Raw genomic sequence first — 26,667 nt, 5'->3', positions numbered from 1 at the left:
TGGTCTGTGCACAGGGACACACCGATTCTCTGAACTCGAAGACGCGTCGAGCGGTGATACGTTGGATACAACAACATGTGCGATCGATCTATCGGTGATTGGTCGGGTGTTCAGATCTATGATCAATTAATCGAAGGGTCGGTTGGTTCGGAGGATTTCTGAGGAAACACGATCAATCCCACTCAAGTGGCGGTACACCCCGCTCCTGTGGAAGAGTATCTGAAGAAAAAACGAGCGCACCCTTTGACGTGATGGTAAACATTGGGATAACTAGTGTTTGTGTGTTTGTGTGCGTGCGTGCGTGCGTGTCTTTGTGTGTGTGTGGGGGGGGGGGGGGGGGGGGGGGGTTCCATAGGGTGAAAAGACAATAGATCAAACACAAACTGTGCTTCTAGGTGTTCATTAATAATTTTTGCACAGTGCATTATAAGACAGCTTTAGTTACACATTAAAAAAAACTCCGAACCGTAGTGGGGAGCTCAGCTCACTGGTCAGGGCCGGCAAGCAATGATGCTGGCTTGCCTGTCCACGGAGCCACGGGTCGGGTGGTGACATCAGCACGTCCCTACTATGCTGCCAAAATGAGTAGCTTTTTATACATCTCTTTGTATACACCATGCTGCTATGAGGAACTGTTGTGAAGTGAAATGAAACTCCCTTCTTTTTTTTCTGTTCATCGTGAAATAAAGTGGATTCACTCGGTCTGACGTTTTCGATCACATCTTTATAAAACACCTCAGCTTCACACTACAAACCCTACTGGGGGGGGGGGGGGGGGGGGGGGGGGGGGTTTGAGAGAAGATTCCAGATTCATTCACTAGACTGGCCCTCAGTAGAACTCAACAGAGTCGTATAGGTTCATCTCTGATCCATGCAGCTTCCTTCTACCAAGTTGTGTGGTTATTGATACATAACCTCCATAGCAGAGGTAATAAAACCTCCACCCATTTATCAAGGAAATGTCACCAACATTAATAATTATTAGAAACACAACAGGAAAATTAAACGTAGAAGTTTCGAGAATATATAAAAAAGTTGACGGGTACTTTTCTATTGATCGACTTATCAATTCATTTATTAAAAGCAAATTTCCCCCTGCTACTTAGTCTATAGGGTTTTCATATTGTATTTTATTTACATTGTCTATATTGGTTTATTTTCGTCGTGCACTGATTGCTGGTTGTACATCAAATTGCCCTCGAAGGATTTAAGATATTCTTTTATGGACAACTTAAGTTAATCACAAGCTGCACAAACCAAGCTAGAGCAGCAGAGGAACCCAGCAGCCAGCAGGGGGCAGCCGCAGGACATCACAGCAGACTGATTCTTGTAAGGCGTCCGTAGACAAGGTTGAAAAGTACTGGGTTATTCTCTAACAATAGATTTTCAAAGTATCTTAAATCATCCTGTATCTAAAAGCCAAACATATCATAGTAACTTTTAAGTAAGGCTGTCAAATATATGTAGTAAAGTACAAAATATTTTGGCTGTGTGGCCTAGTTGGGAGAGCGTTCGTCCTTCGACCATCAGAACCCGGGTTCGAATCCCACTCTTTCCCATCTTCAAGCTGGCAATACACTAAACTTTAAATTGGCCGGATTTCTCCTATAAATTTGAAAATATCTTGCACTATGTAAATTTAAATTAATTAAATATAAAAATAGGAAAAAAAAATTATTTCAAATTTAAATAAAAACAAAATGCGCGCAATTCCTGCGCAGCATGTGCGCAGTAGGCTTTTGCGCAGCATGTGCGCATTGGGCTTCTGCGCACATGCTGCCCAGTAGGCTTCTGCGCAGGATGTGCGCGTTTTTTTCCAGTTTTTTTTTATTAATTAAATTAAACTAAATTAAATTAAATTTTATATAATTTATATTTAACTTTTCAACATCATCTTGATTTCTCCGCGCTGGTTTAGGGGTAAATGATGCTGGTCTTCACAGGTGACTAACCTACGCAAGCCTGTAGTAGTGATGGAAAGTTCGGATCTTTTTACTGTGTCGGTTCTTTGAATCTCGTTCAGTAAAATGAACGAATCTCTTTTTGAGTCATTCGTTCGTTTCAAGGGGGGGGGGGGGGGGGAAACGTGCGCGGGCGGCGCACGGGAAAATCGCCCGGCACCTCCATACCGCTGCACGTCCACCCGGACATGAACGGGAATCTACCTGCTGATCCGCACGCTGCCAGCACATCCAGCTGGCCCGCCGCATCCGCGGACACAGAGCTTAATCTGCTGCTGATCCACTGACTATAACAACGCCGCATTCAAATAAAAATGTGGGAAAGAATATTGTACAGTATCTAATATTGTGTTGGTCATATTTAAATCATTCATTATTTTTTGGGGGGGGAAAGAGAGGATAAAATAAAAGAATCGCATATTAAATCTTAATCGTTCAGCCCTATTCAGCCCTATTTGTTATTTTCACTTTACATTTACACTTACAGTCAGGGGTGGACTGGGACAAAAATTCAGCCCTGGCATTGTCTGTCCAGACCAGCCCACTACATTATCAGCGGACACCACATAGAAGTCCACAAATCTCACGGCATCTTCTTTCATGCATACTACTGTTACCACCTAGCTCAAAGATGGCAACAAGAAGGGAGGCCACACACAAACCTCTCAAGCCAAAAGTACATTTATTTAACTCCAAATCAAGATAGCTCTAACTACGTAGTGGGATGTGTAAAATATGTTACGCGTCAGTGGTGTTAACAGTGTTTGGATGTGTGAAAATAAGGTGTGATGTATGTTGTAAGGTGCAGAAGCAAAGAAAAACAAAGGCTGAGGGCCCCATGCCCCTGGAAGCAGCCTTTAGATCTGCAGCTGAAGCCCAGCCCAAAAGGGCAGGCCCAGGGTGACGCCCCTGCCAGCTCTACCTGTGTCTGGAAAACAACTCCTCAGGCTCTCACATGTCGAGTGGTCAACCTGAGAAGGACATGGATACATTATAATGTCTCTAATCATCACAAATTAAGTATGATTTCATAAAACATAAAAAATGATAAACTCACCAGACTATAGGAGACTCAACAGACAAACTTTGGTACAGTGAAGGCAGAGAGTGGAGGCAGACAGAGAGCAAGTCCTCGAACATGGACAGAGGGTGAACAACTCCTCAGGCTCTCACATGTCAAGTGGTCGACCTGAGAAGGACATGGATACATTATAATGTCTGAAAAATAAAGAAAATGTTTTCTTCTGTCCTGCACCTAGAGTTGAGAACTTTTTGCATGTGTGTTTCTTTTAAAACCTTTTGAAAATTATTATAATTATGAAGTATGACTTATCATTTAGTGTACATGATCACACCATTAAGGATCAACACATAAGCAAACTTCTGAAAAGAATTAGCTTGATTCTGCATCTCTATTTACAGCTCATAAAGTTTACTGTTGCTTTGGCAACAGTAAACGACGTTAGCAGCTCTTAGCTAGCTTAGCTAAATCATCTGAACAATAATAACCCATAATATCACAATTCGGCATATTAAAACAAAATCAAAAACGTTTCCTAATTTGTTTTGGACATGTCTAAAAAATGTAGCCTAGCCAGCCCCAGGCCAACGTTACTTACCATGTCTGCCTCCACTCGCTCATCATTGTCGAGTCCTCCTCGCTCGTCTCCCGGCGCACCTGCTGCTGCTGGGCTGATGAACCCGGCAGCAAACAGGTCCGTCAGTTTGGCACATGTAGCAGCCTCCTCCTCTAGAGACTTCAGCTTTTTTTCCCGATGCTTCTCAGCGCCACCCGGGCGTTTTTAACTCTTATTATCCATTTTAAGTTTCTGTCTCAGCAGCAGCCCGTCCCGCGACTCCCCCGGCCAATGCCATGAGGTCCCGCCCCACCCTGGTTTGTGTTGTGATTGACAGCACTGTCCGGGCTCTCTGAGCCTGTCAACCCATGATTGATTGACAATGACAAACAATAGACCAATAATATGTGTCGATGCTGGCAACACACTGCTAGCCCTCTGTAGCCAATTGGCCGGCCCAATTGGAGGGAATTTAGAGAGGAAGAAGAGAAAAAAAAAAAAAACATAGCGGACCAGACCGGCCCACATTGGGTCAACGGCCCACCGGGACGATGCCCGGTATGCCAGATGGCCAGTCCACCCCTGCTAACTGTTTCCTCTTCTGAGCCTATGGAGGTCACGTAGAAAATTATCCAAAGACTCGTACCCGGCAGATGAACGAATCGTTCACCTCCCGACCGTGTCTTCAGATCAGTGTTTCGTTCTTCTGCCAACAGAGTCTTCGGATCAGTGATTCGTTCATCTGCCGGATACGAGTCTTTGGATCCTTTTTCACGTGACCTGCATCAGCCTATGCAACAGTCCCGATGCGCGGCCACGAGAAAATGAACGAATCTCTCTTTGAGAGGACTCGTTACTCCCGAGTCCTTGTAAGGATTCGTTCAAAACGAACGAATCGTTCACGACCGACACATCACTAGCCTGTAGCCACCACCCCCCCACAGGAGATTATGTGCTTGTGTGTGGCCGCGGCGCTTCCAGCAGGAAAAGAGGCGGACCACTTTCCACAGCGCTTCTACCTCCGGTGCGTCCCGGGGTTAGAGGATGATGGTGTGACGTTAATGTATTTTTTTACATTGCATGTGTCACGTCATGATAAATCAGTCTCCTATGTCGCCTGTACCAGGAGCCGCCCCTGTCTCTGGTTATCTTGGCTCGCTGTCTGGCCGGTAACCAGCCGTCCGGACCGCTCCGTGAAGGAGGAGGAGGAGATGTGTCTCTACTTGGAATGCGGCCACTTTATTTCTCGGATCTACAGCAGGAGCAACACTCGCATCACCTCTAGGTGCTCCGTCACTTCTCGTTATAAACACACTTTTAGCGTCTTTTCCCACAACACCCAGGTGCACTACGTCACACACTACAAACTTTCCTTAAAGGGGCAGGCCATACCTGCAACACAACAGCTCTCGGTCTCATATACAGATGGCAAGAGAAAGCAGAGAGGGATTTTTACACACTGTCTGATAAAGATTCCGACAGTAAAGGCAAGGGTTAGTGATGGATAAGGTTTTCTTTAACAAGTTAAGTCTTTCATTCTCACTTTCCACCTTAAAACTATGAAATGAACTGAACTATGAACTAGTTCAGAATTTAAATGGTGAACTATGAACGTGACCTATTCATGTTTACGTGTATGAACTGAACTTTGAACTAGTTCATGAGAGGTGTGAACTTGCACAACACTGACTGTAGCTGCCGGGGTCAGACAAACTTGACTTAACTTGATTGTTGTCTGCCAATAACATTCAGGAGCCATTCGCTTAAAGCAGGGGAGTTGGGTTTATGAGGGCAACAGTAATAAATGTGATTTCATTCTGTGGTTATGCTTGTACTTGTGCAAGCTGTTTTTTTCTAAACCAATTTTGTGCTTTCCACACAATAGTCTAGTTTCTTACCTCTGTCCTACCGCTGGCATGACATTGTCTGGAGTGGATCCGGGTGCCAGGTGGCTGAATGTCCAACGATGAGGATTAAGATTAATCCCTTCCATGGATACATGTGTCATGCGTGTGTCTGTGTCATATAGGCAATTTAAAAGTTCCCTTTGTGCTAGAAAAAAAGTGAGAGAGAGGAATAATAACATAAAATAAGTTTCCTATCTTTATTTACAGCATATTAGATGTACAAAACCATAGAAAATATACAAACACGTATCATCTAAGACAGGTGAATAGCTCAGTTCTATTTTACAGGATGTCTCGTCTCTTTCCACGGTCTCTGACCTCAAATCACATCACTCGCAGATCTCTGACCTTCTGCAAAGTGAGCGGTTGTCTTTGGTTGCTAGTTCATAATAAAAAATGTACTGACACATACTGGTGAGGCAGCTGATGTCTCATGAATGCATAAAAGCCACTGTTATTTTAATTTTTGGGGGAAAGCCCTAAAAAAGCCACCAGCAGTTGCAGCAATGCTATACTGTCCAAATGCATGTAGTTGCTACATTACATTAGCGTTTCACCTAAAACTTTTTACATCATATACAAAAGATTCATCAGGATAATTGCTTTTGTGGTGCCACTACTTGTTTAGTGGCGCTAATTTCTCCATGAAAACATTGTGCTATATTTGTTTCTGTCATTTTGCAGGATTTCTGTCAACAACTCATCTCTACCTGTGAAAGTAGCCTAAATTCAAACTATAGATACACTGGCTGACATTCATCTGTTTAGCTACCTTTTTTTCTTTAATTCACAATGTTGTCAACAAGAGTCTCAAAATGATGGCATGTAGAATATCAAGCAATATTCAGATACAGCCTTGCAGTTGGTGAATCCTGAGATGTGACTTTAAAATCTAAAAGAAGTTATTTACCATTTTTTTTTACTTGCTTCCAAATTTCCAAACAGAGGAAAGAGAACCTGGTTTCCGTTCTGAGGATGCTCATGAAGATCTATTCTCCCTCTAAAAGCTCCCATTAGGAATTAACTTGCTTGTCATGTCTTCTTCTCTCTTGGGATAACTGTTTATCAAATGTATTGCCAGCTCATCCCACAAGGTGAAAACAGATAACTACATAATACTCTTTGTGGGGCAAGTTGGAAAAAAAGCTGATACAGTGGCCGGTATTTAATCTATAATCCAGACACATGGTGAGAACCCTTCCTAGGGGCGAAGGAATCTCAGGACTTTGGAGCGCAGGAAGCGGATGAAGGATTTAGGGAACATCTCTCGTGATTCTTGAGCTGTGTAGTTGAAGAAGTTCTGTGGGTGAGCGAGCACGTCGAACAGCGCCTTCATGAGCTTCTTGTCCTGAGGAGAAGATGTCGTTCATTAATGACATGTAATATATGAAGAGAAACTGCCATTGCAGCAGCAGCAGTCTGTATGTCTACATGTCACCAACAGAGGGGGCTGCATCTTCACTGGATCCAAATACAGGGTTTACAGATACACACATCTGGAGGAGACACCCATGTAAATAACTTTATTTTATCTTGTTATGTTCACCAAAGAAATACACTGGAGCCCAAATTTAACCAGCTCAGTCTTCTCCTGACCTGTGAAGCTTATTCACGCCATTGTCTCCTCACGTCTGCACCACTGCTATGAACCATTTACATGTAACAGTCAATTCTCAGTGTCACGACTGCAGCTGGTGCAGAAAACTGCCGCATGTAATCTTTCTTAGTTTTGTTCTGTCTCGTTTTTTTCTGTGTTGTTTTATTCTCCAGTATTGTGTAAAGCACTTTGTGACCTTGTTTAGATAAGAGCTATAGAATTAAAGTTTTATTATCATCACCAATTGACCTCAATAATAAATATCTAAATATTTGTATACTTGATCTCATGTCCAGCAGATTTGATAATATATAAATTATCATTAAAAGTTACAAAATTCCTTTCCTTCTGAGAACAATTTTAGACGCAACACAAAACATGATGCTCTTTTATAAAAAGGGGCCAACTCTGTTTACCTTGAGTATTTCCTGGTGATTCTCTGAAGCATATAATCTTCCATCTCTCACGATGTCTTCGATCAACTCCTGGTAGTCCTCTGAAACAGATAAAGTCCATAAACAGCTCTTTAGTGTGACACATCTTAACAGACTTTAGTGAGAGACAGAGGCTGGAAACTAATTCATATTTCTGTTTACCATCGTATGTCACATATGGGACCTGGAAGCCTTTCCCGCTGTTTCCCTCGTTGGACCTGAACTGTATCCAAAGCCTCTTGGAGCGGGAGGTGAAGGCGATGGGGCGTTCATACGTCTGACAGGTCTCATAGGTCGTCACAGAGTTGGACACAGCTGTGAGGTGAAGATGTCAGCACAAAGGACAGCATCTGTGATCAGCGCACTGTGGTACGTCTGCTTTAAACCCAACAGAGGGTTGAATTTCATGAAGAGTTCAAACTCACAGCTCTTTCTCATCACTAAGTAGTCTCCGCACTCATCCTCGATCGGCAGGAAGATTTCTGGGACGACAATAAGGATCCTGCGCTTGGGCGGTGGGTTGATGGTCCAAGTGCATTCGATGTTGGCCGGATAGTTCCCGGGGTAGTTGGGCGACTCGAGGTAGCCGGAAAAATCCCCCAGCTCTCCCCCGCATTGTCGGTCTGTAAAAACAACACAGTTACAGCAATTTACCCCAAAATGCTGCTGTATTTTCTCCCAGTTCGTGCTTCAGAGGAGCTACTGTACACACTTATACATACTTTTGCATTGCATGAAGTTGGTCGAGCCATCAAAGTCGGTGGTGGTGTTTCCAGGGCAGGCCATACAGTAGTTCTGACCGAACTCCGCCTGATACGTGCCCGTCGGACAGCGGATACAGCGGTGTGTGCTGGAGTTGTAGTAATGACCTGGAGAGCACTGGACTGCAGGAGACAAACACAGTGGCAGGAGGCTGTTAGTTTATATATAGCTTCTAATATTCACTGCTTGTGTCTTTGCATCTGTGCTTTTAATCATTTTAGCTTATTTTTTTACAAATGCCATTATAGAGTTATGATAATACATAAATCTATGGAAAAAAATACCTTTTCCATTGTTCTTGACAGAGTGACACCTACAAAGTGTGGTCGTTTTAAATGAACTCGATAACGTACAGACAATAAGTCAGCAGCAGAGGGCAGCAGAGTTTCTGTCAACACCCAAAACAGATCCATAAACCCAGCAACCGTATGACACTGATGTGATGTCAAGTAAAAGAAGAGTTTTTAAAAACAACTTTACGAAATAAACCTGACAGGTCTTCATAAACGTTCACAGCTAAAAACCGACCATCTTATCCCTCCCCTTATGTTAAGCCATGACACTAGAACTAGACTGGCACTCAGTAGAGCACATACCTCAGCCAAGGCCCCCGACCCAACAGGCCCCCCTACCAGACAGGCCCCCTAAATGAGCCTGATTCTTTTTCATCGAGAATCACGACTCTCTGGGAAATGGGGAAAATCTCTCAATATTAAATAAAGTGAAAAATAAATTCCAGAATCCGACCCCCTGATCCACAACCTTCCACCATGCTTGAATGGAAATCTGTTCAGTTGTTTTAGTGTCATCTCGCTTAAACGAAAACTAACCTTGAAAACCTTAAAAACAAAATTAGAACTGGCCTTGACATGTTCCATTCACAAGTGGACGGCTCAGGGTACGTCAGTTTACACATGGGGTTAAGAGTGTGTCTCCACTTGTATTTTGAGTAAACACTCGTGATCTGATTTCCCTTGATGTGCAAATAAACATGTACTGTCTATCATCTCTGTTTGCAAAGACCAAATGAGTAATTGTGTTTAGTCAGTCTGACTATGATGAGAGTGAGGGGGAGCGTCGACACTAATAAATCAATATATGGGAAACACTGACAAGAGAAACAGTATTTTCAGTTCATTGAAGCAGGTCAGGGGACGTCAGTTGAGTAGGCGTTTCCTCAATGTGGCCCTGATCGCATTTAAGTTCACACAGCAAAGCAACGTGGATACATACATTCTGGAACATCTCTGAATGTGGTCTTAAAGCTGTCCACTTATGAGACGGATGTTAATAGCAGGTCTGAATGAAATTTTTTTTACCCTTTATCAACACAAATGACTTTCCCACCTTTGGTCTCACACTCCTGAAAGGTGAGCGCACCGCTGCGCTTGGTAGCCAGATTCCCTCCACAGGGGAAGCAGGTGGTGCGGCCCACCTCCTGCTGGTACGTCCCCAGTGGACAGGGCAGGCAGGGGATGAAGCCGTCATGAGAGTACTGGCCTGGGGAACACTGACCTGAACGCACATAGACATTGGATCAATACACAGAAGACACACGCACACAACTTTCGGGAACTACGACAGATGTATGAGTTTGATTTCAAAACCTTCAGAATGCGCTACATAAACTCCCCCGATCCGTTAGGTTCAGAGCCAGTGACAAAGCTAAAGCAAAGGTTAATGGAACGATGCAATCTCCCAGTGCACCTCACACACTGTGTCTTCAGGGGGACTAATACAAACTGGGTGCCAGTGGGAGTCTGCTGATAGCTCTTCTTGTTTAGTCTGTCAGAGGAGATGGGATCGGGGGTTTAGCCTTGTAGCGATAACAGCACGGGAGGAGACCAAAACATGGTGGCTCCTCGGGCTTTGTATTCAGCAGACTTTGTGTTTTGAATTCAAATCCATCTTTCAAATCTGAGCCGGAGCGTCTTTGTCTTTACACAGAGCAGAACATCTGCCAGAGGAAGATCTGTATCACGGCACCATCGCTTCCTGTGTGGCTAACAATCACAAAGCACTGATTTACATGTTGTGCCTTTATGGCTTCTACAGTTTTATTTGTTCAAGATGTTACAACATGTTTCGCTTTGGCTCATGCATTTGTGTCATTGCCAAGTTCTTTGTTTTTCTTAAGGGTAATGCAATTTACTCTATTGTCATTAAAAACAAGAGGAAACACCATGGGCCAAAATTAAAGATATATATTTTTGGAAATATCAAATATAGCTTTTACTTTGTCCTTTAAGGGAATAGCTTGATGTTTGCTCTGCGAGTTATAAATAAATGTACTTTGTCACGTCTCACCACTGGTTTTGAAAACTGAATTTCTAATACGAGAGCTTACAGCTGTGCCTTGAGTCAACTATCAGTGAGAGCACTTCTGGGTACAATAGGCTTCAAGTATTATATTAAATAGATAAACAAGTTTTTCTATACATAAAAAAATCCTGTTAGTTACTGCTTCCGTCTGCTGAATACTGACTCACCTCCACACTCAGACATGTTTCGAGCTCCGACCACCTTCGACACTTCTCTTCCCTCGGGTCCGGGACAGACCTCGCAGGACGTCTGTCCCTCCTCACCCTGGTACGTTCCCGCATGACACAGCACACACCGTCCCTGGTCTGCGGCGTAATAAGTACCCACACTGCACCTCACTGACAGACAACACAGGAAAGACGGATTAAAGGCGATTACTTCAATCACTCAGTTGTAGCACAAGCACACAGACACAAAGCAAATTGAGCTTCGGTTTGCCATGTTTGTGGTTGTTCGTCATTTCCCGTCGTTGATGGTTGGGTCTTAGTGCTGTGGTGAGCCATGTGTCTAAATACTTAAACGCATCTTTATTCTCTCTGAAAGAATACTGTCATCGCTGAGCTAATTATTTAAGAGCGGTGAAATCAAAGATTCTTCTCAGAAACCCAAAACAAACACTTAAAGAGTCTCACAACAGAGTGGCGTGTGTGAACTTGTGCTTTACATCACTTTAGGAGGGATCAGTGTCAGCCGGCGTTCGACTCCTCACATCATAAGAGAGCGGGGGGAGATGGACGGCGTGAAAAACTGATGGGAATCAACAAATACAGCAGTGTGGCCCCTGGCTACACAAAACCAAACAGCCCTAACCACACTGCACGTCTACACTGCAAATTCAGCGGCTCAAATGCACGACAAGACCATTAAAGTAAAGTAACACAGACTTCATCAGCCGCCTCTTAAGTGTAACCAAACAGAACTGTGTACATACTTAGACTGGATAAACACAATGAAGAGCAGCCACTTCATTATTCACCGCCCATAACACATTAAAGATATTTACTGATCTGATCAGTTGACAGTTTGGAGGGATCTGTTCGCCCCTATGAATATTACACGTATTAGATGTGGTTAAACTGAGGTGCAGGAAACTGAGCACAGTGCTTTGGGAAGGAAGCAGTTCGGCTTAGTGGAGCTTTACATGCTCTCCATAGGTGGAAGAGAGAAATATTAATAAATACTCAGGAATATGAGTATAATCATAAATTAGGATTTGTAACCAGGACGACAACAACTTCTTTTTTAGGTTTAACCTCTTTCCGGTTTGCCGCAGATACAATTTGCCTATATGCAGGACAAATGGATACAGAAATTCATGTTATCCAACTGCCGTATGCCTTTTAAAGAATGTTAAGAGACCTTGTTGTTTTAACCATATTAACCACATTCTGATTTATAAGGTTTTTTCTTGGCCTCCTTCCATCTTATCTACATCCTTAAAAAAAGTATGTTTTTTTTTAATGTTTTCTGATCCTGTAACCCCGAACTCTGACTCATTCTTTGTACTCATTGTAAATTGTTACATGTCTGCCACCCTGTTCTCTTGGCACTCAATACAAATTTTTCCATATATTTAAATTAATTTTTTTATTTTTAAATACTAAAACCATACAATTCTAAAACACGCACATGAAAGCTAGAATAAATCAGAGGTATTTTCATTTAAGTAGAATAAATATCAACATTTTCAGATTCTCTGTACGGCTGTTCCAGTGACTCCGAGTTCAGGCTGAAAGCAGCATCACCAAATGTTTTGGTTCTGCCTCTGAAACAACTTAAAGAGAAGAACCAGAGGATCTGAGGGGCTTGTCTGACCAGGAGTTTGGTGTAAGTCCATGTGGTGCCTTATAAACTAATACAATCATTTAAAAACCAATGCAAAAATGTACAGGTTACCAATGTAGAATACAGCCTAATGAAACCAGACAAAATGACTGAGACAAAAGAGCAGCAGCACTTTCCAAAGCTGCCTTTGTGTCCCTACATCTGACACATCCCTATACGCCATGCCGGTGCATCGGAGAGGAACTTTTAATACCATAAGCACCGTACGCACCCTCACCTCAGACACAGAAACAAATCAAAGAGAGGATTTCCTTTTTATCTCACCAAAGTGCCAAGGCTTGATTACAGGGACTAAATCACAGTTTTGCTTTGGTTCCACCCATTCAGAGTAATGTCTGTAATTAATTTGAGAATTACTGCGTCTGTCTACGAGGGCCTTAAGAACTTGACTTGAAAACAGAAGCTGATCTCACACAACAATAAATCAATGAAGTCCCGGGTCTTTAGCAACAAAATGCGTTGTTGCCTTAAATTTAAGCTGCCTGTAAGCAGAGAATCCACCATCTCAACACACACATGCTTTATGTCGATCCAGATTAGCAAATAGTTCGATTTCCCCCTTAAGCACGAAAATGTAATTCTCTCAAGAGCGGTCCATTTTTCGGAGCCCATTGTTTACTCTAAAAAGACCACGAGGAGCCATCACTGCATTGTCCCCTAACAGCTTTTATTTGACAGAGGGAAGCAGTGAGAGAAGAGAGAGAGTGAGAGTGAAAGGGAAAAAAACCTTGAAGCCTTTCAAATGCAAAGGACGCTTCTATAGAGTCCTCGAATTGATGGCCCCAAAGAGGTTTAAAAGACCTTTCACCTCTATTCAAGGGCCCAGTCTTTGCCTACTTGATGACATAGGAAAACACTACGGTATCACAGTGGTTAGAAGCTGAACCCAATAAAAGGGGTCAGGTTTCTGAATCCCCCCATTCGGGCTTGGCCCAATCGCTGCTCGCGCCCATCAAGCGGAGGCCCAAACAGCTGATGCTAATTGATTCCCATGGTGTGGCTGAAGTCAATTCTCTTCAGCAGTTTAGTTGCCGGGGGTCATGCAAAGTGGCCCCAGCTGGGGGGCAGGGGGGACGCAGCACTCAAACTGCCAGCTTGAATCAACAGGACTTCCTAAACATCTTCAATGTTAAAACAAACACACAAACAAGTCGACTATTGCGCCCAAATGGACGTGAGCGCGCGGACGGGCGACATCCACGTCATCTCTGGATCCCGATCTCGACTGCTGCTCTCGTTTTCCTTTTCAAAATAATCTCTAATAACAAATAACTGAGCAACGAAATATTTATAGAATCAGTCGGCTTTATCGTATTTTTTATGATAAATATAAAATATATCTAAACCAAGGCAATGTCCTGGAGTACAAACTGATGCAAACAGGAGCCTGAATGCATCACAACACTGATTCAAAAGGAGAAAAACACCTAAACAGAAAAGCATATTTTCCAAATGCACAGGGAGGCTGTGTTGTCGTCCCTCGCAGGCAGTGAGAACAAACCCCAAAAGGTTTTTTTCAATGGAACGGGCACTGAAAAGGACTAAACTGCGCTCCGAGCTAAGCCAGAGCTGGAGCTGGGGGAGGAGGGGGAAAATATAGCTCCTTTAAAGAGCTGGAGGTTAAGAAGAATGCCTTTCAGCCCCCCCGCCTCCTCTCCCAAATTACATGTCTACACCCCTGCCACGGCCAATAGACTGCTTAATGTTGACCTGAAAGCGTAGCGGGGAGTTAAGGAATCAAGACACTTAAGACCTGTGTTACTGAGAGAAATAGTGCACACAGGGGCAGTTCAGGTTAAAATCACATCAGTGCAGCCAATCAGCGGCAGAGACTTTGATGTTGATGTCGAGCCCCCCCCCCCCCCCCCCCAAAAAAGAAAAGGAAAAAAAGAACCGCGGTTACGAGGAGAAGTGCTGTAAATATAAAGCTGATGATGTGTAAAGCTGATGATTTTCTTTCAACAACCTCAGATGTCTGCAGGACAGCCTCAGGCGTGTTTTGGTTTCCAATTAACCCGCAGAGAACAATAACACGTCCATCAACGGTACAAAAATTTGACTTGAAACGTGTGTGTGGAGTTTATGAAAGATCTGCGCCTACATCAGGTTCTCGAACACTGACAGTAGACGGGCATGTGTCGAACACAGCGCACGTCGACTGAGTAAATATTTAGACATCACGGTGGAAGAAAGGCACCGGTTTCCTCTCGCTGATATTGAGAGGCTGTGCGGCAGGCAGAGAACTTACTGTGAGGCCCCAAACCAGGGGCACACGCTGCCCACAGCCAGAAAAAACACATGCCAGCCCTCGGCGCTCTAATGCCGACAGTGTGTGGTCGTATTTAATGAACATTTTCTCCACCACGACTTGTATATAAAACCCAAACCCGAGAGGCAGCAACCACCGGGGAGGAGGGGGCTGCCCGCGGCCCCCACGTTACGCTCTTATCCGAGGGAGATGCTGGAAGATCTCACGGCGCAGAGGACCAACAACAGTCCCTCTGTTCTTCCACACGAGCTCGCTCTGCCCTCCAACCCGCTCTTTACGGCATGTCTGCAAACCAAATATGGCACTCATCTGGCCAACACCTGCTCCGAATCCAATCATTAAACCAGCCAGTCTAAATATATCCCGCTGGCATGGGCCATTTCAATTACTTAAAGTCGTGACTGGGAGTCGAGTGTGTGCGTCGGGCCGACCCACAGGCGTCGCTGCCTTTTTAGGTGCAACACGAGTGGTTGGTTCTATGCTTTGCAGAGATGAACAGAACGCCGGCTGAATGCGGCATGTCCCGAACTCCATCTCGTCCTTCACTGACTGACAAAGGGAACTGAAGGTAAACCGGAAAAAAAAAAACTCACCACATTTCCTGCCCATCAGCCCCTGTCCGCCCACACAGTGTCCCGTCAGTTCCACTGGCTGCTCGGGGTTCTTGGCGAGCTCATAGTCGGAGCCGGCGAAGTGGAGATGGAACTGCTCCCGGTTGATGGACTTCCTCAGGGTCCTGATGGTCTTCCTGAGCCTCTTCTCCGAGCGCCGGCGCACGCAGCTCAGGTCGCAGCTCTCTGCTGAGAGAGGAACGTGATACCACAACTGTTGCCAGCACAAAATGTCATCTCACACACACACCTTGAGTATACTTTGAGTCCATACCTGGATTACCACATGCTTGCCCAGGCATTCACTAATTAAAAACACTCAGGGAAGGGACACTCTAGGCTAACATTCATATAGAAATCAAGAGAACAAAACAAAACCCCCTTTGACCCTACGCCCCACATCCAGAGCCCACCACCACCAAGTCAAAACAGGAGATACTTTAACAGTTTGGTTTGATTAGTAACGAACAGACTGCGGCGAGAGACAGAGGTGGAGAACGAGGAGCAGAGGTCACAGAGCAGGCAAGAAGTGCAGCGCGACCAACCAACCTGTTACCTCCTCTAGGTTCACGTCCAGCTCAAACTCAGCTGTGATCGAGGAGCCGTCCTCCTCGCCGGCTCTCCTGCCGTGGCGGCTGCGCGTCCTCTGCCCGGACGAGGAGCAGCGCAGGCTCACGTAGCTGAACTGGACGTTTTCGGTGAAGGGGAACCTGCTATCTGTGGACCCAGGGAACGACCACCCCCCCGCAACCACGCCACAGCCAGCAGAGACACAAATACAACACATACACACACACACACACACACAAATGCACAACTGTTAAAGAAATTTCCAATACGAAAAACTTTTGAATTACAATATGAATTTAAAAACAGGCCTTCCAAATAATGACCTCGTCCAAGGAGGTTATGTTTTCACCTCTGTCCATTTAACTATACTTTTTGACTGTTTGTTTACTTCTTGACGGATTATTACGATACTTGGTGGAAAGTTGTGTTATGGGTCAGGAAGGAACCCATTAGATGTAAGTACCAATCTGGATAAGTGGGCAGACCCAGGAAGTTTTTCTCTCTTCCAATAAGAACTCCCTTTGATTGATAGCTGGGTCCGAGCTAGCTGAATGTCATGCTACGGCTAATTACATCCTGCCCTGTCACTGCCATTCAAAGTGCGGCGCTGAGCCACATCACTTTAGCCACAAATTTCTTTCCCATCTGCCTTTGGGTTGTTTTGGTTTACAGCCTTTCAGATCTGCTGTATCTTCCGAAAGATTTTGGCTTTAGATACTGACAGTTCTCGGTAAACCCAAAATGTTTTTCTAACCAACACCACGAAGAGGCTGAAACTTTATAGCGTGTCTATCTGCATCCTGTCTCGTGTGCGGATGTTTTGGGCTTGTTGTGTGGCAACCTCTGTACCTGAATGTGCAGCGTTTAAGCTCTCCTTCAGTTTCTCCTGACTTCGTTTCAAGTTGCACTTCCCGGTGCCCGACTTAAAGGTGGCTGTGGTCTTAATGCGAGGAACACCGGCCATTTCTGGACCTGGAACAGAAACAAATCTTGTTATTATGATCTACTTTTATATCACCCGACGGCAAGGAAAGCCTGAGTTGTTTCCTGAGTTAAGGTTTTGTGTGGCAGAGCGGAAAGATCGATGTAAATCTGGGATGTTTTGTACTTGCCCAAGCAATGCAAGCCACTGTTGTTCTTTTGTGCGTCAGCCAAGCAGGGCAAAGGCATTCCACAGGTCACCGTGTAGGAATCCTCCGTCCCTAAAAGTCAGGGCCACAAAAGACGAGTGAGAGAGCAAACAGGAAGCATGTAGGAACACGAAACCCATCTCTCTGCCGACTGATGCCGCCGACCGTTCACAGGGGTAGACCAGCTTAACTTACTCATTACCATTAGCATGATTTAACTTCACTTTGCTAGAGCCTATCTGCACCAGGAGATGCCCAACCTGTTCTGTGCTGTTTGAGTCTTATTGGGAGGGGAAATTTGATGACGCACTTGACTGAGGAGAGTCCCGTCCTATCAACTGAAGTCATTCATCTTATTATTCACCATGGAAGCTGTATAGGAGCCTCAGTGTTTGATAGACTGTGTTCGACCTCCATTGACATCGATTCATCCCTGTTCGAAGCTAACATGAGAACCAAAGACACAACCAAAAATACCCCAAGTTTTATTTAGATAGACTTTAAGGAAGTGGAGAACTACTTCTAGCAGTCGGCACTTTCAGCAGGCAATTCACATTAAGCCTGTTATTGCTATCTATGAGATGTTTTGTCCCAATTACATTTTCAAATCAGTATCCTCAACTGGGAGTGTTATGGAAACCAAACATGTTAGACATTGAGAATAAATCAAAGTTCTAATGTTGATGTTTATGTATTTAAAAAAAAATCTTAACGTATCTGTTTGAAGCATTGCATTAATGAAAATGATTATTTAAATGTTGACGAACTGCAGAAAAGTTTTACTTGATGACACAAAACTGAGAGTGATTCCTGTGCTGTGTGTGTTCAGTAATTCTGCAAATCATATGAAGTTCATGAGAAGAATGCATTCAAAAAGAAAATGGATCTCAAGGTGAAATGATTTAGTTTTGTTTTAACTGCAGTTTGTACAAACCTTGAAACCTCAGCATGAAACTCTCTCCTGTGCAGAGCTCATTTCATGGATATCAAGTTAGAAATCACACAAATCATGATGGCCTGGCTAAGTGTGTTGATCTGATTCATCCAACTCACCGCTTGTGATGTGAACTTGGGACTGGCAGGTCAGGAAGCAGCGGTCCCCCCCCGCCTGCTTACTGCAGTTCAAGGTGGGTTTAGAGGGCGGCTTGGCCGGTGGTGAACCCTCAGCCTCTAGATGGAAACCACAACAAAACTCGAGGGTAAAAAAGAAAAACTTTCATTGCAACAAACGAGGACGAGACACGGTCCAGCGTCCTGACAGCTCCGAGAGCATCGATGCACTTTGGACGTTTTACTCAAAACACAAGAAAAATAAAGTGACGGAGAATTAAAGAGGAAAAAAAGAGAGCAGAATTCAAAGTATCTCCTGTTTTTGTCCCCCATGTTTTAGTGCAGAATGTTGGATGTGGCACAGATTTGCATCACGTTTGCTCCACAGACAGAACAGCAGCACTCAGCAGATGCACCAGCTTACCAATGCAGTCCTTTCTGTTCCAGTGCAGCTTATAGCCAGGATGGCAAAAGCATTCAAATCCACCCATGGTGTTCACACAACCCTGCTCGCAGCCGCCATTGTTCACGCTGCATTCATTTATATCTGAGAGGAAAAAGAAGAAAAATCATTACTATGATTACAGGCTCCATTTCACAGCAACACATCAATGAGCGAGCACTCACATTTGTATGCTTTTTACCACTTGTGTGTTACGCTCAAGTTGTTATGTATACCTCCCTCCACCTAACAGGGTCTCACCTCCGCAGTGGGCCAGTCCATACATGGTGAAGCCTTTGTTGCACAGACACTGAAAACCACCGGGGGAGTTCACACACGTGTGATCACATGTCCGCTCAAAAAAACACTCATCTATATCTGTAATCAGAATCAGACAGATGACATAATAGCAGGGCAGCCAGTTGCAATCTTCACGAGGAGGGATTTCCCACCCACAGACACACATAAGCATTTGATCCTGCATTTTCCCACTGAGGGAAAATGTGACGTGTACAGGGTGTTTCACAAATGAAACGCCGCTGGAGGTAGTAACTCATTGAGACACCTTTATGTATTTACACATGCATCAGATAAGCCTCATTAAAGACATCAATTCGGATCTGAAGGTAAATGAAGCAGTAGCCACATTACCAAACTAGAATGGCACTCTGAGAGCATTCACCTCCACCAAGGCCCAACAGTCCCATCGTGAAACCGCATTTAAATTCACTAGGTCTGGATTTTTACTTGGATTGGACCAAATTGCACACACACTCATAAATATCAGTCTCCTAAACATGCCAGATTATTTCTGTAGGATCCATACATTAAAAAATGTCAAAAAATAATTTTAAAAGAGGAAAGTAAATTCCTGGCTCCCCCTCTGAACATGTCACATTTAAATATAATGGGTTCTTCTTTGGCTCATGCCCCACCCCTCCACAAAATGTGGAATTTGGAAATCTATCGAGTACTTTTGCTTAATCCTGCTAACTAACAAACAAAGGCAGACAAAAACATATTTTCCAAGGCTGAGATAAAAAAATATATTTGATGTTTTAAAGGTTAAGTTGCCATTTTTTAACCTTGAAGTAAAACCCGCCCACATATTCTGATAAGTTACAAAACAAAGAAAAAGTTGCCAAATCAATTTAGAAAGAAAATTTAAAAGAGATCAAGACTTAAAAATATAAAACTATCATTATATGATGATGAAATTATGAGCAATGGATGTCACAAGCACCTTAAGTCATGATGTCCCTTTCTATTCCATCTGTTTTATGCAAATACATTTACTCCCAACTGATCTTTATTGGCTTGTGCAGACTTTGAGGTAAACAGACAGGAGAGGGATTTGATTTTCTACCTTGACAGGAGCGCTCGTCTGTGAGCAGCTTGAAGCCTTTCCTGCAGTTGCACTCGAAGCTGCCGATGGTGTTCCTGCAGAAGTGATCGCAGCCGCCGTTGTGAATTTCACACTCGTCAATATCTGCGGGAAACAAAGCGATTTCTTGACACCAACACTGGAACAACATTTCCAAATGCACAAAGCTGAAGGGCGGAAGCGACAAGATACGCATGCTCTCTTATTTATTTATTTTTTTTTTTTTTTGGAGGGGGGACTGCCAGTCTGACCTTTGCATGTTTTTCCATCCGGCTGCAGGGTGAAGCCCACGGGGCAGCTGCAGCGCACGCCTGTGGTTGTGTCTTTACAGGTGCAGTCACACCCCCCATTGTTCACGCCGCAGGTTTCTGAAAGTGCAACACAAAGCATGATTGTATGTGAATGACTTTGGTTGTGCGTTATTTCCCAACGTCAAATGTTAGATCCTAAACAAAACAGAACCTCGATCTACTGAACATTATATTCTTAAAATCACCCGAGAATCCATCACAACAAATATACAGTTTCTTCTCATGCTTTTTAATACTGTTAAATGCTGTTTAACGTATTTAGAAATGATGGTGGAAACAGACGAATGAGGCTCTGATGCCTGGTTTGTATAGGAAACAGTAGAGAAAACACACACATATAGGTTAGGCACACATCACAGCTAACATGCATTATCTATAACACAGGGCAAGACTCCCAGAGCTGATGCCAAAGACATCTTGTTTTTCATGTGTGGACTCCCCCAGAATCACACCACTGATAAATACTAACGATACAAGACGAGATTCACACGCTGCCCTTCCCCAAATGGAAGGAAAATGTGAAATGTACCACACTGTCACAAATGCATGTTATTCAGGGTGGAAGCACAGTCATTTCACAGTTTGCTCCAAACGGCTGAGGAATGCCTGGGCTTTACTAGACATTGCTCCTCTCCCCTGTTCGACACCCCTCGGTGGTTCCTGGCAGCTCAACGCGCCGTCACATAAAGCAGAAAGTCAGGCCTCTGAATGGAGGAGGGTGCAATCGTTACCCATCAGCAGTCTTCGCTTGACCCGCTTGTCCACCTCAGTGATGGATGTGGCGTTGTTGTCCGAGGGCTCGGTGGTGGCCTCATCCCGTTCTGAGACACAGAAACACAACCTTTATTACTAAGATTGATAAACTATAAATCACTACATAAAAAAAATGAAAACTGGAATTGCACTCAGTGGAGCACATCCCTCCGACAAAGCTCAGTTGTCCGCTTAAATTCAATCAAATCACATCAAGTGATATGTTTTCTGATGCGTTTGTTTGTTTATCTGTTAGCCGGTTAGTAAGTAGGTTAACACAAAAACTACTGGACAGATAATCACAAAACTAGGTGGTAGAATGTCGTATGAGTCCAGTAAGCACCCATTTCATTTAGGAGCAGATTCTGATCAAGGGGCAGATCCAGGAATATTTGTCACTTAAAAAAAATTGGCGAAATGGGACTTTAGAAATATTTTCATCGATTTCTCAGAGAATACAATTTAGTAAAAATCAGGGATGTTTAGGGGACTGTTGGGCCAGGGTGGAGATATGCGCTCTCTTATATAATGTTTCACTGGGAAAGTGTTGAGGAAAGTGAAAAGAAATTCCTGAAACTGCCCCCTGATCCGGATCCACACCAAAATCTAGTTTGTTCTTCCTTATGCTCCACACTTCCACAAAGTTTAATGGAAATGGGTTTGGTACTTTTTACATAATCCAGCCGACAAACAAACAAACGAGCACAGACGAGGAAACAACACAAACACTGTGACTCCTCTGTTGACTTCCTGTTTGTGTCAGCCACCTCTCAGGAAGCAGATGCATGTTTACACTCGAGATATTCAGCTTGTAGTGGCATGGCGCGTGTCAGACAACACAACACATCAGTTGAGAGAATCTGGAGACAACGTTGCACTGATATGCCCGGACCTCACACACACTGCTGCTGCAGGGAGAGATATTACCCAATATCTGACAGTGGATCCTTGTCCCTGATAACCGCTGTGTGGGAACAGGCACAGTGCGTAACAAGGAGAGCTGACAGAGGGAGATAGTTCCAGTTACTGTGATTTCAGTCGCTCATCAAGATAGTCTCTGACTGACTGAAGAAACAAAGTGCGAGCTCCCTAAGCTCAGGTCGAGTTCAACCATATTTACTATGGAAATACATTTATCACAAACAAGAAGCCAGAACATGAATCAAACCGTTCACATCCGCTTTCTGTTTCTGTTTGATCCACTCTTTCCCCCTTTCACTGAGGAACATGGTGGGTAAGAAAATTCCGCTAAGTGGACTTTAAGTTAGGAATGTCTATCTTCACAACCGTCCAGAGTACAATATGTTTCTGTTATATCACAATAATATATCAAATTCAAACAGGGGCGTGGTCAGGGGGCACTGGTCCTAGCTGAATTTCTGATTGGCCCCTGAAGACACTTACCAACATAAATATGTTAATTTATTAAGAGTTTTGATTTCCCAAGCTTTTTTGAAGTACACAATGTGCTTTAATATATATTCAAGGACGTGTGGCTTTGAGCGAAGAGTCAACAAGGAATGAAATGTGCATCTTACTGAATCAGGAATAGTACATATCCATGCACGCCCCCTTTATGGCCCCTGATTTAGAAAAATCCAAGAGTCGCCACTGATGTGCAATATTCTAGATATTTTATGCTCTCTTAAAAAAAATTTTCCCAAAAATTCAGTCTGATCTATTTATTACGTTTGGAAACTTTAGGCTAACTTTAGGATTTTCCAAGAGGGATGTGCGACTTTAAACAACGTTAAGTTGCAAAGCAAGGATCTGAAAATGACTGAGCTCCTCGCAGGTCAGTTGGATTAAAGACAATATGGAGACACCTACCAGAGAGATTAAGATGTGATGGTTTCAAAAGGAGTGTATTAAAAATGGAAAGTGTGTTTGAACGAGCGACGCACAGCACGCTTACCTACACACGACCTCTTGTCGGGCTGCAGGGTGTACCTGATGTGGCACCTGCAGATGGGGCCGTTCTCCGTGTCCTCGCAGGTGTGCTGGCAGCCTCCGTTGCCGTGGTTACAAGTCACTGCGGGGTCAACAACATGCAAGCGTGAGCCAAAATGATCAGCGTGCCATTTGAAGCCCACTGTGCATGTGTGTGTGTGTGTGTGTGTGTGTGTGTGTGTGTCTGTGGGTGGGTGTGCAGTGTGAAGTTAGCCTCATGCCACCGAGCACGTACAGATGCAGCCCTTCTGGTTCCTGGCCAGCTCGAACCCTGGGCGGCACTCACAGGCCACGCCTCCTTTGGGCGTCTCTTTGCAGATGTGGGCACAGCCGTGCTCCTTGTTCATACAGTTGAGGCCCTCTGTGAAGAGAGCGAGGGAGAGGGCACACAATGAAACTCTCCTACAGTGACTGACCGGCTCCACACAAAGGCACACATAGTGAGAGATTAGTGCGCCGTCCTCAAAGACACTGATTGTTCTCAGGCTTTACACAATTCAAAAAACACCAACCCGGGGTTATTTATCATTATCATCACATCTAGAGAGAAAATTTTGATTCTGCAAGCCGAGAAAAAGCTGTTTGAAAATGAATCACACTCAATGAGCAGGAAAGTGAGATTATGAAAACGCCATTTATCCAGATGAGTCACAGCTGAGTGGATAGGTCCACAGGGTTTAAAAGGGCTGTCAAGACTCGATGGAGTGGAAAGTGCCTGCATTTAAGTTGACTTCAATCGAGGAGACAAAACAAAGGCCCTGCAGACAAATCTGCGACACAGACCACATAGACCCGAGTGCCGCAGTTATTAACTTATTTTGTTCTCCAGGGACTCGGAGATCCTTTTTCCCACAGCATGTTGCTGCTGCGGATAAAAGCCCAGTGACGGGAGCCAGCTTGAACCTGTCACCCCTCATTGTGCTGTCAGACTGAAGATTTGTAAGTGAGCATTAGAGAAATTGCTGGATAGTTCTCCGTCCCCCTTTCCCCCCCCCCATTGCTGAAAACAATTAGCACATACAAACATCCACAAACAATCCTTAAACCCTCTTTTAGAAAGGAGTTAGACACTGATTTCATTAATTTCTTTGCGAGTGCCAGAGAATATCTTGAAGTTGCATTTGCCCGGCTCACAGATGCTCACATAACAAGCGTGCATGTTAGTTCACTCACCCACAGAGCGGTGGATGCATGTGTGCTGGTTGTCGCTGAGGAAGAAGCCGTCCTTGCAGCGACACTCGTAGCTGCCCATGGTGTTGACACAAGTGTGCTGGCAGCCACCGTTGTTGAACTTGCACTCGTCCACATCTGCAGCACAGAGGATTGATCGCATTGATTCAACGGTGTTTGTACAAATCGTGTCCACAAACACTGCAAATGCAATCAAGGCTTTTTTCCCCCCCAACGTAAAGATTTTGGAGCATAAATATTTGTGAGTGTTTCAAATTGCTGGACGAGGCAAAACCCAAACTGTTTGGGTTAAAGCTGTGGAAGAAGGAGTCCAGGGGTTTGTGTGAGAAAACTTCCCGACCAGCAGCCTACACAGACATGAGCTCCTCAGGCCATCGCAGAGCTTATTTACTCAGTGGTCTTTGGCCGCTCTTACCTAGGCAGTTGTGTCCGTCATGTGCCAAATTGAATCCGTCGTGGCAAGTGCAACGATAATTTCCTGGGATGTTGTTGCACTCGTGTACACAGCCACCATTGTACTCCAGGTCGCACTCATCGGTGTCTGCAGAGTCACAACACACACATGAATGTTGATCAAAAGTCCAAAAGGTTTGTCTTTGGACTAACGGTAATCGCGTCAATCAGAGAATGTGTTTGACGTAAAAATTAAGAAGATTAAACTTCACAGATATCACAAAATGGAAAAAGCCTGATGACTGTGGAGACCAGATAAGATTGTTTATCAAAGAAGGGGACACGTTACCTTCGCAGTGTTTTCCATCTCCTCTGAATCCTGCTTTGCACGTGCACTTGTACGAGCCTGGAGTGGTCTGACAAATAGCATCAATGTGACAGCCATCACTTCCCTCTGCACATGGATCTGCTGGAATCCACACGAGTCTTAATTATCTCCACAAACACATTCAAACAGTGCCATCATTCAGCTGCTGGGACTTTAATCATGTGGGCACTTTAAAGTCGGGCACGTTTGTGACAGCAGACGAAAATCTGATTTAAACGAAAAACAAAACAACAATAAAACGACCTACTATTACAAATAATAGTAGTAGTAGTAGTCTACAGCAGGGAATTTAAAACGTCCTGGGTGAACTCGCCTGGAAGTTAATTAGTTACACAGAAAACAAAACCTGTCTAAAAAACGTATTTGTGTAAGGAGGACGTTAAATCCCATAGCGACACTTTACGCAGCAACACGCCGAGAAACTAAAAAGTTGAGAAACACAAGAAGAGCGCGCTGCTGAAAGCGTGCGTAAAGTAGCACGACTGCAAAAACACAACACACACACGCACTCACTACAGTCCCACCTCGAGTCTCTGTTAGCGCAGCGCTTTGGCGACTGTTTAACAAGAGCAAAAACAAACAAAAGTCCCTCGCAGCCCGAGCAGGTCCCATGGTGATATGATCCAAGTGGAGACGTCTGCTCAAGGGGACGCGGACGCACTGAAGCCGTGAGCGAGCGTCCGCCTCATTTTCATTCTAGCCTGTCAATCTGCTCACAAGGGGCTTTTGAAAAGAGAAAGGAGAGTGTGTGTGTGAGTGTGTGTGGGTGTGGGTGTGTGTGTGTGTGTTTAAAAGAGAGCGAGAATGAGAGCGTGCGCGCGCGTACACGTACAAGTAGAAAAAAAGGAGACAGCTGCGTCAAGTCAATTAAATCGCCGGTGCTGAACCGGAAGCGCCGCGATGATGTGTTAAACGTTATGCAATCGAAGCGCTGGACAGGGCTTTTATTTTGAAATCAGAAACCGGAAATTATATAATTGCGCCAACGTGATCGAGTGTGTCTTAAAACTTTGAACAACTGTGACAAACACATACACACAAAATATAAACACGGTACATACACACAAAATATATACACTGTACATACACATGGATCAGTATTTGTCCAATTCTTGTCTCCAATCTGAAAAGAGCAGCTACGGTATTTGTCTTCCATTTGAAATGGAAAAGGTTTCTTATCGGGATGAATTTTTTCCATTTTGTTTTGCACAAAGTTTCTTTTGTATTGTTGAATAATGTTTTCGAAAAAGTTCCCGTTTATTTCCCAAAACTTACATACTCAATATATACTCACACAACAGATACACACAATATGTAAACACAGTACATACACACAATATGTACTCAATACATACTCACAAAACATACACACAATAGATACACACAATATATAAACACAGTACGTACACACAATACAAAATCACAATAGGCACAGATCATACATACTCACAGTGCAAACTCAATATATACACATAATACGTACTTACAAAACATTCACACAATACAGACTAACAATACATGCACACAGTATATGCACACACACGTTACATACTTACAATGCATACAAACAACACATACTCACAATACATACACACAACAGTCGTGATCTTAGTCCATGTATCTAACTTAGCTACGAGCTACTTCGAGAATGGCACCAAACGTGGTTGCTAGACAACGCAAGTTTATCACAATGGCTCTAACGCTGCGTTTAATTACCCTCTGTAAATCGTAAATGTGACAATTCTAGCGGGAAATACGTTTACGTTAGCCTCAGAGCAAAGTGGGATAAATACAGACATGTCAATAAACTGTTAGTGAAA

The 26,667-nt window shown here is 44.0% G+C and overlaps 1 protein-coding gene across 4 annotated transcripts; it reads right to left on the bottom strand.

Annotated features, from left to right (window-relative positions):
• Nucleotides 1-5,618: 5,618 nt before the first annotated feature.
• Nucleotides 5,619-25,670, bottom strand: scube2 (signal peptide, CUB domain, EGF-like 2). 4 transcript variants are annotated; one of them, XM_053422966.1, is made up of 23 exons: nt 25,372-25,670; nt 24,809-24,928; nt 24,482-24,607; nt 24,049-24,183; nt 23,111-23,236; nt 22,841-22,957; nt 20,904-20,993; nt 20,113-20,229; nt 19,844-19,966; nt 18,739-18,855; nt 18,460-18,582; nt 18,039-18,155; nt 16,968-17,057; nt 16,705-16,827; nt 15,835-16,002; nt 15,268-15,474; nt 10,728-10,898; nt 9,586-9,753; nt 8,199-8,360; nt 7,902-8,099; nt 7,639-7,791; nt 7,459-7,538; nt 5,619-6,793 (listed from the first exon to the last, which is right to left on the bottom strand). In XM_053422966.1, the coding sequence occupies exons 1-23, from the start codon at nt 25,457-25,459 to the stop codon at nt 6,647-6,649; spliced, it is 3,066 nt and encodes a 1,021-aa protein (XP_053278941.1). In that variant the 5' UTR covers nt 25,460-25,670; the 3' UTR covers nt 5,619-6,646. The 4 variants fall into 4 exon arrangements, with proteins under 4 accessions (XP_053278941.1, XP_053278959.1, XP_053278950.1 ...); XM_053422984.1 differs by having other exon boundaries at nt 15,268-15,471; XM_053422975.1 differs by having other exon boundaries at nt 24,809-24,925.
• Between the last annotated feature and the right edge of the window lie 997 nt (nt 25,671-26,667).

Source organism: Pleuronectes platessa, chromosome 1, assembly GCF_947347685.1.
Source record: "Pleuronectes platessa chromosome 1, fPlePla1.1, whole genome shotgun sequence".
NCBI classification, from domain to species: domain Eukaryota; kingdom Metazoa; phylum Chordata; class Actinopteri; order Pleuronectiformes; family Pleuronectidae; genus Pleuronectes; species Pleuronectes platessa.
This window is presented reverse-complemented; position numbering and strand designations above follow the sequence as displayed.